We start from the raw sequence: 12099 nt of genomic DNA on the forward strand, positions 1-12099 counted from the left end.
GGGAGGGAACACCAAAGACTGGGGTTATCTAATGCCTGGCTGGATCTGTTCAAAACTTCATAGTTTTAAGTGTACAAAATAAGGCTGCGGAATATAGCAAGAACAGCACTTTGTTACACCCAGTACAGTAATATGGGCCTAGAAACATTTTCAGTTCCAATGAAATGGATGTTTTTCACTATGTAGTTGTATCAGATATGCAATATTCTTAAAGAAAAATGAAATGACTATGGCTTTATTGGCCAGGAGATTTCATCTGTGTTTATTCGGCTGCCTGATTCAAGTCTTTCTCTGTATCTGACCTCACTTTGGTGACCAGTCTATCTGTGATGAAGATCAGATTATATGATTAGGGACAATGCAAACAACCCCCCCCCCCCCCCCCAAGTGAAGAAAATCTCCATCCTGGCCATAAATCAAACATGGGACTGGACAATCTAGAAACAGTTATGATAATTAATAGACAATGAGCTGCAGATTATTTTTAAGGAGAAAAAAACCATGATGCAGGCACCAACAACACTTGTGATAGTATTGATGGAAACGGTAAGCTGCCAGTATCAAACAACTGAAAAGTGTTAAAACAGGTGTTCTAAGTGTTTCAAAACACTACTTTACGTTTGCTCTTCAATAGTAATATCTGGATGATCGCCGGAGTTTTTGGAGGAGAGTTATTAGTTTTTGTGCCAAAAGTGGAGCAGATGCAGAAAGATTGTTTTTATGATTGGTTAAATATCTCCACATCCAGAAACGCACACTGTTCTAAGGAATGTAAAGGTTGCTTTCTCTTATTAACTGTACATGTCACTTGCACCTCTGGACCTAGTTATAATTCCCTCTGTGAGAACAAAATAAAGATTTGCTGTTTTACAAATATAAATTTCATTCTTCTGAAGAAAGGAAGCAATAAAATCAAACATTATACAAGATATGCATTTGTTTACTGCTGCCTCAAATGCTGCGACTCAACAGCCAGCATTAAACTGTACTGCAAACTCTGGCTGTAACACAGCAACAGTGGAAGCAGATTTCAATGTGGTGGTGGTGGTGGTGGTGGAGAAAAGAAGCGTGCTCTAACTTCGTAGTGATCCAATATTACAAGATGGTTTTCCTAAGCTCAGTCAGTTCTTTCAGCATCAACCAGCTGGAGTGAAAAACTGATATTACATATGAAGCATGTGACAAGCAGTATGTGTACAGGATGACCTCATCTACGCATTGTTAATATATGCCAAAGCACTAGAGAAAATGCACCTGAAGACACTCAGGAAACACTTTTAACAACTTCACAAGCTAAAATAAAAGTCTCAAGTAACGGTAAAGATAAAGGTCAAATAACAAAGTTTAAATTTACCTAAAAATTGTCACATACTTTTCAACTTTTGCAACCCACAATTATCATTGAATAAAGACAGCAATGGTTCAAAATACACTTTTAAATTTTAGAACAATAATTTTGGATAAAATGTTACAAGCTACTCACATTCATCTTACAACCACTTAGCATCTGGTTAACGTATCAGTCATGTTCACCCTGGAAAAGAAACACGAAGCACTGAAACTAAAATTAATGAATATACGTCATATTACATTTGTTAGCAGAAAAATAGGATTTTGCATTATTCTAATCACGTTTCCATGATTCTCTTTGTTAACAAAGCTGTCAAGGACTAAATTTTTCCCACTTTACTCACAATTTATAATGTTGTCTTAAGTCCTGAGACAGGTTTGATGCAGCTCTCCATGCTACTCTATCCTGTGCAAGGTTCTTTATCTCCCAGTAACTACTGCAACCTACATCCTCCTGAATCTGCTTAGTGTATTCATCTCTTGGCCATCCTCTATGATTTTTACCTTCCACACTGCCCTCAAATACTAAATTGGCGATCCCTTGATGCCTCGGAACATGTTCTACCAACCGATCCCTTCTTCCAGTAGAGCTGTGCCACAAACTTCTCTTCTCCTCAATCCTATTCAATACCTCATTAGTTACGTGATGTAACCATCTAATCTTCAGCATTCTTCTGTAGCACCACATTTCAAAAGCTTCTATTCTCTTCTTGTCCAAACTACTTATCATCTATGTTTCACTTCCATACACGGCTACACTCCATACAAATACTTTCAGAAATGCCTTCCTGACACTTAAAGCTATACTTGATGATAACAAATTTCTCTGCTTCAGAAACACTTTCCTTGCCAGTATTGCCAGTCTACACTTTATATCCTCTTTGCTTCGACCATCAGTTATTTTGCTCCCCAAACAGCAAAACTCCTTTACTACTTTAAGTGTCTCATTTCCTAATCTAATTCAGGACTGGCTCTCTCAAGGCTGTCAGTAGTTCCAATGGAATATTGTCTAGTCCCGGGGCCTTGTTTCGACTCAGGTCTTTCAGTGCTTTGTCAAGATCTTCACGCAGTATATCTCCCACTTCATCTTCATCTACATCCTCTTCCATTTCCATAATATTGCCCTGAAGTACATCACCCTTGTGCAGACCCTCTATATACTCCTTCCACCTTTCTGCTTTCCCTTCTTTGCTTAGAACTGGGTTTCCATCTGAGCTCTTGATATTCATACAAGTGGTTCCCTTTTCTCCAAAGGTCTCTCTAATTTTCCTTTAGGCAGTATCTATCTTACCCCTGATGAGATAAGCCTTTAAATCTTTACATTTGTCCTCTAGCCATCCCTGCTTGGCCATTTTGCACCTCCTGTCAATCTCATTTTTGAGACATTTGCATTCCTTTTTGCCTGCTTCATTTACAATTTATAATAAATGTAAAACACAAGATGACAAACAAGCAACATCATGAAGTGTAATTTTAAAAATATCCTACAAGCAGAAGCAGGTAAAGAATGTTTGATACAACATCTTACTTCTAAAAGTAACAAAGCATTTTCTCAGAGGGAGATATTAGTCTGTCTGATTACAAACAACTGAGTGATCAGTGATTATTGTGTTTTGTGATGCAGTTTAAATTTATTTTCAAAAACAAGGAAAAATATACTTCAGATTTCAAGACTCCACAACAAAGAAATTAACTGTTCACAGCAGTATTTCAAGGTACATGTTCAACATTAACGAAAGTCCTAAATTAGTTGGAGGAACCTCAAATGCTACACAGGTAATTATTGATGTTTCAGAACAAGTTATGTAATATCAAACAGATTATCTCTTTTCATGGTTAAAAGATAAACATGTGTGTGGAGAAACCAGGAGATGAAATCACATTCTAAAGAAATGAGGCTTTGCATTAATAAGTGGGCAAAGTTAAATTAAATTAACAACATGTTATATTAAATGAAATCAGTCTTAACAAAAACTCAGCCATTCTCAGAATTGTACATGGAACATAATTTCATCACCATTAGAGGAATTGAAACATTTACAAGTAATAGCAAATATTTAATGGCAGTTTCTTTTATGCATATAACCTACCTTATTGGTGTTTCACAATAACTAAGTGTGGAATATCTGAGTGTGGATAACCAATGGTAGATGAGCTCTTATTTAACAAATACAGACAAATTCTTTTCATTACCATTATGTCATGACTACGTAACTGTCATCATGGAAGAGAATCTACTCTAAACAGCTACAGTAAACTCCACGAACAGGGTTCACTTGCATACTATGGGCAACTATTTCACACACTGAAGTTCCCAGGTATCTTAGCACATGTGCAATACTGACTTATATACAGTAATATTTTCACAGTTACTGAGAACATTATCATTATAAAACAAACAGGAAATGATTTTACCTGCAATACTTGCAATAGCTTCCGAAGCAAAATATTTTACATCCACATCACTATCGACATGAAGCTTATCCAGTACCGGTTTTACCTGTGTCTGAATAACACTGTAACAAAACATTTAATATTATGTAATTTTAAGCAGACACAGTGTTACAGCAACTCTTATATGAATAAATAGAACATAGCTTCACCTTATTTCATTATCCCGGTAAGAGAATGCTGCTGCTCTACTACTACTACTACTACTACTACTACTACTACTACTACTAAAATGGTTCTCTCAGAAAAATTTGAAGCAACATATAACAGTTTTTATACCATACAAATTTAGACAACTTAATAAAGAAACAATTACTGTAATTTTTCAGTGTTGTTTGTCATTTTCAGCTATGTGTTCCTTCACAGAAAGCTCCGGGTGGAATACACACAATATTAGGACCATTCACTGTTCATACAAAGGATTGGTAGGCAGGCACATAAATATGCTATGTACTTAGGTCTACAAACAAAATCTGAAGAGTAGGAGTGGTGGCAAAACAGGAACTCGTCGGTTTGCGATTTAAAATTGACACAACAGCACATTATTCCGTCCTACAATCCTAACTTCTAGTTTTTAGTAGTTTACCTCATATTTTAAACTAACTTTCTTCAGAACGCAGCACTTGCCTTGAGATGAAGGCTTGTCAGGCGATAGTTGAGGTACGTTATTAGGGAGTAACAAGCACTAGTGAGAGGTAAAGATTCAAAGGAAATAGCAGCATGCTGTGTCCAGGAATATAAAGATAAGACTTCCAAGGAGATAACTGAGAAAACAGTGCAGATTATAGTAACACACAAAGTGAAGATTGGAGAGAAATGTGGTTAGTTGAACAGGGGTAAAAGCAAATGGACAATATAACATGTCAAGAATCAGGATTAGCTGATACCATGGCAAGGAAGATTGAGGGATACAATGCGAGGGCAACACACCAATAAGAGAAGAGATTCTTTTGGCATGAGCTGTCAAACAGCCATTTATATTGACTAAATGCCATGCAGCAAGCACTGCAACACTTTTTAATCAGTACTGAAGGGTCAATTTTTAGTCTCAACTTAACTAGTGCCTGTGCTGCCACCATTTCCACCAGTCAAATTTTGTTCTATGCTCGGTAGAATGTGCACCTTCCCAGTTCCCCAGTCATTACCCCCCCCCCCCCCCCACTGTGCACTACCCATGGCTTCACTTCATGTTTCTCTGTGTCTATACCATAACATTCCTCCCCCCCCCCCCCCCCCCCCCCCCCCCCCACTGTTCTTAACTCTCACAATTCTTCAGCAGCCTTGGCATTCTGCTTTTGATAGAGTGAATAAGATGAATACTGTTGAGAGAACCACCACTCATCCCAGTTTAGCCATAGTGGGTGCCAGGAAAGAAGTCCACGATATTGGATTAATTGTCAACAAATTTTTTGATTGTTTACATTTTTGCAAGGTGTACAGGCATAATTTAATTTATACACACCTAGTATATGTTTGGTGCCATATGCACACAAAACATTTCCCTGAACTGTAGCACAATGAAAAAATTAGTACAAACCTTGGATCCAATACTGGGCTTATCTTCTGCAAAGTTTTTGCAACATTAAATCTTACATTTGCAACATTATCATTTGCCATTGCTAATACAGTTGGCAACATTAATTTTGCTGTGATCTCTCCACCACACGCTTCAGCCAAAACCTATAACCAAAATAAAAAAAATAAAAAAAATGGTTTAAGCACTGCAAACTGGGAGCATTAGACAGATAACGTATATTTAATACTTACATTTACACAGAACAAGCAAGTCATACGGTGTAAATAATTCTGGTCTCGTGACATAGCTACAACCTTTGGAATGACTGTGTTTTGTGCCCATTCTGGGCCAAATCTTTCCACAAGTTTCTTTAAATTCAAAGTGGCTGCTTCTCTTATAGCATAAACTGCAACAAATGACACAAAACAGACAAATAAAGAAAAGAGAATGATTAAATTGCTTTAGAATCAATTTCTCAGACAAAGAACAACTTCACTAGTATATATTCTCATAATAAATACTCAATAACATCTAAATACTTGCAAAGAAGAGAAAACCACATAGTTAACATGAAATACTAAATGAACTTAAAATTTTTATTCTAGAAGAAATTCTACAGAAAATATACCACACATTCAGGAATCATCCCGATCTCCAAAATTACTGTATTTTGACCAACTGACGTGCAACTACTACTCAGTATAACTCTTTGCCTTTAAATATGTCTGCTTGTGTCTGTGTATGTGCGGATGGATATGTGTGTGTGTGTGCGAGTGTACACCTGTCCCTTTTTTTTCCCCTAAGGGAAGTCTTTCCGCTCCCGGGATTGGAGTGACTCCTTACCCTCTCCCTTAAAACCCACACCCTTTCATTTTTCCCTCTCCTTCCTTCCTTCCTGACGAAGCAACTGCCAGTTGCGAAAGCTCGTAATTTTGTGTGTGTGTTTGTGTGTTTTGTTCATGTGCCTGTCTGCCGGCGCTTTCCCGCTTGGTAAGTCTTGGAATCTTTATTTTTAATATATTTTTCAGTATTTACATTCACGTGACATAATGAGCTGTCGGCAAGAATTAACGTATCTAGAATCTCTACTGCTGATGTCTCGTGCCAATAGCACACACTGTATGTCGATGGAGATAGAAGCAGCAGCCCCCTTTCATCCACTGGAATTACTCCTCTGAAGTAACGAATGGGAACATGTTGTGCAACATGCTTTTTGCTCATAACACCCACTTTGACACTTTTTACTTTAAATTCTTTTTTTGTCATCTGACTCATTTTTATTTCCTAAACCACAATTCCTTTGCAGTTGCTATTTCCCTACCTTAACACATTGCAATTCATTTATATGTTTGTCTAGCTAATCTTCTGGGAAATGCTTCCATCATTACTTTCCTAACACAAATATGACTTACCTGAATCATATGATAAAGACATCTTATTATACCTCACTGATATTATGTGTATTGCCTTACACAATCACACAAACTAATTTCTTTCCAATTTTTAAAAGTACGAAACTAATCCTCCTGTTACTTTTGAGAAGTACATCTGTCAAGCTTGAAAATTTATTGCCCCTTTGCCAAAGCAAACTGTCTGTTCCAATGGCAACGAGTTTACTTTTAGTACTGTGTTGTTCATGACAAAATTGAAAAGTCATTAATCAATAATTAATACATTTGTTGTTACTATCTATGATCTGATTTTATCCACTGATTGGCAGTTTATAAAATTTATCACAAAGTTTAAATTCTTGTGCCTCCCTCTAAACCCAGTAACACTTCACCTATCTTCAACATATCTTGCAGTATTTTCTGACTTTTTTTTCTATACACAGTGCTTGCAAATTCCCATTACGAACTTCTAGGACTGGTAGAGGGGAGTTAAGTACATAATATTTTGAATAGGAACCCATGACCACAAACATCATCCAATGACCTTACAGAGCACTGAAGTGTAACACTACTGGCACCTTTAAATGTATGTATATACAAAATGATTTCGTTGATGATTGGTTTGTGGCGCACTCGGCTGCACAGTCAGTGTCCGTACAAAGTCCCAATTTTTACACCGTCCAATTTTTAAACAATGCAAATTAGCCATGGACATGAATGATTATGCTGATGCGGACAACACAAACACCCAGTCCCTGGGCAGAGAAAAATCCCCAATACGGCCGTGAATCGAACCCGGGACCCCATTATCCAAAGGCAAGTGATTCCATGACGTTTTTACAAACTTTCAAGGGTAATGGAGAAGGATAAACATATCAGTTTGAGGTAATAGTCTAACGGAAACAAATGATAGAAAGCTAAAAGTGAAAACCGTTCATCTCTCTGATGATGAAATATATGTTCTGGTACTATTGTTGCTAAAACTGTAGAGTAGACAACATTAAGAGGTGGTATTTTGGACCAAAACAAGAAAAAATGTCGAGTAAACATAGGTTCTAAAATGAATATCTGAGGAGCTTTGAGCACTCTTTCATTTTTGCCAGTATGAAACACATTTCCTCTATTTACCAAGTGCTCACAGCTCTTAAGGTATGCATCTTAGACCCAACATTTACCAGACATTTTTTCTTGTCTTCATCCGTGCTATCAACTCTGAAGGTTGCATGCCCCACATTCTTAGGAACAACAGTACTGGTACACATATTCCACTGTCAGAGGTAACAATGATTTTCGCTTGCAACTTTCAACTAATTCATTTCTGAACCTGGGACACCTACCTCCACCACCCTTCAACGTCTGTATCATCAGCTGTATATACACACATTCACAGGTGCTGGCACCTGGAACTTCGGCAATCTCTAGTTTCATTGGATGACTTTTCCGGATGTGGGTTCCTATCCAAAATAATATGGACCCAATCCCCCACTACAAGTCCTAGAAGTTTGTAAAGGGAATTTCTGAACACCGTGTATAATCCAACAAAGACTTCCATTGCCACATGTTTCAGCAACTTCTAGACTTTGGATTTTTCTGATCATCATCTAAATACATATTGTAAAACAAAAGTCAGAGGTTCCATCTTCTAAAATGACCACAGCTCATTATGTGAGTGATAATGGTGGATAAGTTAAATAAATATGATCATGTAAACATCTCTATTTTCTAATACAAGGATTGCAACAGGAATATATGCCCGGGCTGAACTGCTGTATTCTTTTTTTTACTGTAGCTGTGTAACATACAATAATCCAAACCGTGTGAGCCAACTGGCAACACAGCATTCAGTAGGTTATTACCAGCCCTTGAACACAGCTGGAAGAGTTAGTATCCTGTGAAATTTCTCTCACTGTTTAAAGAAGTATATGCTATGACGAACATTTGTGATTAGTTGAAATGGTGTGGCAATGTAATCCAGGTACTGCATTACCTGCTGCAAATTTGTGCAAACATCATTGACAACTCAAAGCCTGACCTTACCACTGTACTAAAATGCTTCATAGTTCAGCACATTCAAAGATCAAAGATAATTAACAATGCAGAGAAGGGCAGGGCAGGGCCAGGCATGGAGGGAGGGTGAAGGTATGTATGTTTAATAAAATGACAAGATTCTCTCTGGGAAGATGTAAATAGTGTAGGTTGAATATAAGATATATAAGGGGTATTCAAATGAAACCCCGTCACTAGTGTAAAGTAATGGTAATGATTTTATTAACTCAAAAATGTAGTTACACACAGCACACACACTCAAAAATAGTTGCCAAAACTGTTGGCACACTTATCTTATTGCGACACTAGCCGATCGATTCCATCCTTGAAGAAGCTAGCAGGCTGCTGTCAGATCCAGGCCAGGTCCCAGACACACACTTTGTCGTCTGTTGCGAATCAGTGTCTGTTAATACCTTCTTTTGGTGCAAACACATGAAAGTCACACAGTGAAAGGTCGGAACTGTACAGTGAATTTCCAGTGTTTCCCACAGAAACTACTGCAATCTCGTCTTCACCACAATAGTTGTGTGTGGCCAGGCATTATCAGACAGGGGTTGACTCCATTCGACAACATGCCTCGGCATTTCAACTTGATGGCTCATATAATTTTCTTCCGTGGTTGTCCAAGACTAAAGCATTCACTTCTGCAACTATTTCTGGTGTGGTGACACGATGAGCTTGTCCAGGATGAGCATCGCCTTCCACTGACCCACGGCCCTCAACGAATCGTTTGCGCCATTCCACAACACTTGAACGACTCAGATTGTACTCTCCTTCATTCGTCGATATATTTCATGGCCTCCAACTCTCTCTGCTGCCAAATATCGAATCACTACTCGCCTTCATGTTCGGTAGTGGGTGATAACTTGTGTGACCACCTTCTCTTCAGAATGAAACCACACTGGCGCTCAGCACCATCAAACGGTGCGCAGTCTCTATGAATAGATGGCACCATCATACCCACAGTTACATGGTGCCACCTTATGTGTAAGGCAAAGGTAGATGCATGACCAGGTTTCATTTGAATGAACCTCATAGTTAACTCTAAAAGCAATATGGATAAAAGTAAGTATAGCATATCAATCTTTCTGTCTGGTTGGAACTATCATGGAGTCGAAATTCAGCATGTTTATTGTAAGAAAGTAGATTGCATTCTGAAGTCAACCATACTGTGTCATTAATTCATTTGTTACTACATGCTTCCTCACAAATGTTGTAGGTAAGATTAGAAGGAGAGTGCCTGTGGAGTTTGCACTTGTTCAAGGGACAATCAATATAAAAGTTTCATGTTAGTCCTCAAAATAATCTTCGATAGCTGAAATGGTACAGAATGTACACAAAAGAACACACTGATGGGAGACACAATAGTTCTAATATATGACACAGGTTCAGCTCGCTCTATACTTGTGAAGAAGACTGATTAAATCCAAAGATCAGAGGGCAGCTGATTAGTTACTTCCATTCTAGATTTTTCGGTACTACACCACTGTAACCTAATTTGTAAATGCAGTGGAAAAAAAAATCAGTTGTAAATAGTTTCTGTTCCTGAAGAAGAAGGATGTTTATCACTAATAGATTTCTATCTATGTGAACTGAAAAGGAAGGACACAATCATTCGCTTTGATAAAAACAAAGATAACAGTGAACAAGTTTGACAATAATAGTATAGTAACCAAAATGCACAAATGTCAAAGAAAGGAAACTACGTGAAGAAAAAATTATCCAATAGGATTAAAACTGGCATAATCAAAATAAACCATAGAAAAAAGTGTGCAAAAAGCAGAAGGTGAACATTACATTGCACCACTAAGCTGAAGAACAAAAACAGAACTTCACACAAGACCAGAAGTCTTCAATTCATATTAGCTACCTATATTCTAAAATGTGGTGCAACTAAAATGCAGCACCTACTGCCCGTCACAAAGTATGTCAACAAAGAAATTACTGAAAACTGTGTGTAAACTCACCATGATCAACAAGCCAGGTCATGCACAAAGCATTCAGTTTCTCATCAAAAAATTCCACTCCTAGTTGGCCAGCCAGTAAAGGCATATATTCTATAATAGCCAGCCTCACTCTCCACTTGGAATCTTCTGCTAGTTCAACAATGGCTGGTAGCAAAGACTGTGACAGCTGCAAGTAAAGAAAAAATTCTAAGCTCACATACATATCACAAAGTGAAAAGATTAATTCAGGTGCATGTGCTGAAAATGGAGAGAGTATCAGGTTATCTATTCAGTTATAAGTTGTGTAAGTCATGTAAAACACAGAAAATATACAATCAGTATGTTTACACAGTCACTCAAGAAGTTCACCCAAAAGAGAATAAGTGTGATTTCAGATTTTGTCTGTAACAAGATAGGATAATAGAGATGAAGGAAAGTGGCACTACAAGATGAAATTTAAATACTGACAACACATATGTAAGCTTTTACTAATCAAATTGAGTACACCATCTTTTACTAATCAAATTGAGTACACCATTTAAAGGTATTCACATGTCAATGCACTTTTTTCATAGCTGTTTTCCAATTTACACCAGAGAAAATTCCTGAAATATATGGATTGCCAATACATTAACAAATTTCTTCCCAATGAAAAATTTGTTCAAATACTTATTCTTGGTGACATGCGTTACTTACTGAACTTAACAGAAAGCTCATATTTCTGACTTTTAGATACCGGGAAAAATCAAATTATACCACATTTAAAACTTTTCATGTATTGATTACAATTTGTGTATATAAACAACTTCCAATGCTTATGAAGATAATCTGGCACAGCAACAGTATCATCACTACAAGACAATTTCCTGAACAATTCTGCACTTGTTTAAGATTAGTGATATACAATTTTTCAACAGGTTAGTTGTGGTCAATCTTATACCTGTTTAAGTGTGTAAGACACCAATTACTTTCAAATACACCACCACGTTATTCAGAAATGCTGCAAATCAGTGACACAGTTGCAGCTAATCATCCACAATGGATGAACTGAAATGATTTTATAGGATGAACAGGAGTAACATGCACAAGAAATGCATATGTAGCATCTTAAAGATAGACAACCACACAGCTAACAATAAAAATTACATACAGTGAACCCGTTTTAAGACGTCAAGGGACTAGTTTAGTTACTTGGGTAATCAATCTCTTGATGAGCAGATTTCCAGATTGGCTAAAATACGCTGAAGTTAAGCCTCTTTACCAGAAGGTGAATAATGAGGGACTGTCAAACTACCAACCAATTTCACGTTTGTCATTTTTTCAAAAATATTTGAAAAGGCTGTGCTCTAGTGTCTTCTTAAGCACCTGACTGCAAATAATTCAGGGTGTTTCAAAAAGA

The 12099-nt window shown here is 37.3% G+C and overlaps 1 protein-coding gene across 1 annotated transcript in view; it reads right to left on the reverse strand.

Annotated features, from left to right (window-relative positions):
* The window catches only part of LOC126278950 (serine/threonine-protein phosphatase 2A 65 kDa regulatory subunit A alpha isoform-like), a 93229-nt gene that overhangs the window by 10834 nt on the left and 70296 nt on the right, over window positions 1-12099 (reverse strand). Inside the window, exons 8-12 of the mRNA XM_049979227.1 lie at window positions 10722-10887; window positions 5569-5723; window positions 5339-5481; window positions 3766-3866; window positions 1484-1534 (exon numbers count right to left, since the gene is read on the reverse strand). Coding sequence (XP_049835184.1) covers window positions 1530-1534; window positions 3766-3866; window positions 5339-5481; window positions 5569-5723; window positions 10722-10887 — 570 coding nt within the window. The 3' untranslated portion in view covers window positions 1484-1529. The remainder of the gene's footprint in view (window positions 1-1483; window positions 1535-3765; window positions 3867-5338; window positions 5482-5568; window positions 5724-10721; window positions 10888-12099) is intronic.

Source organism: Schistocerca gregaria, chromosome 6 (assembly GCF_023897955.1).
Source record: "Schistocerca gregaria isolate iqSchGreg1 chromosome 6, iqSchGreg1.2, whole genome shotgun sequence".
NCBI lineage: Eukaryota > Metazoa > Arthropoda > Insecta > Orthoptera > Acrididae > Schistocerca > Schistocerca gregaria.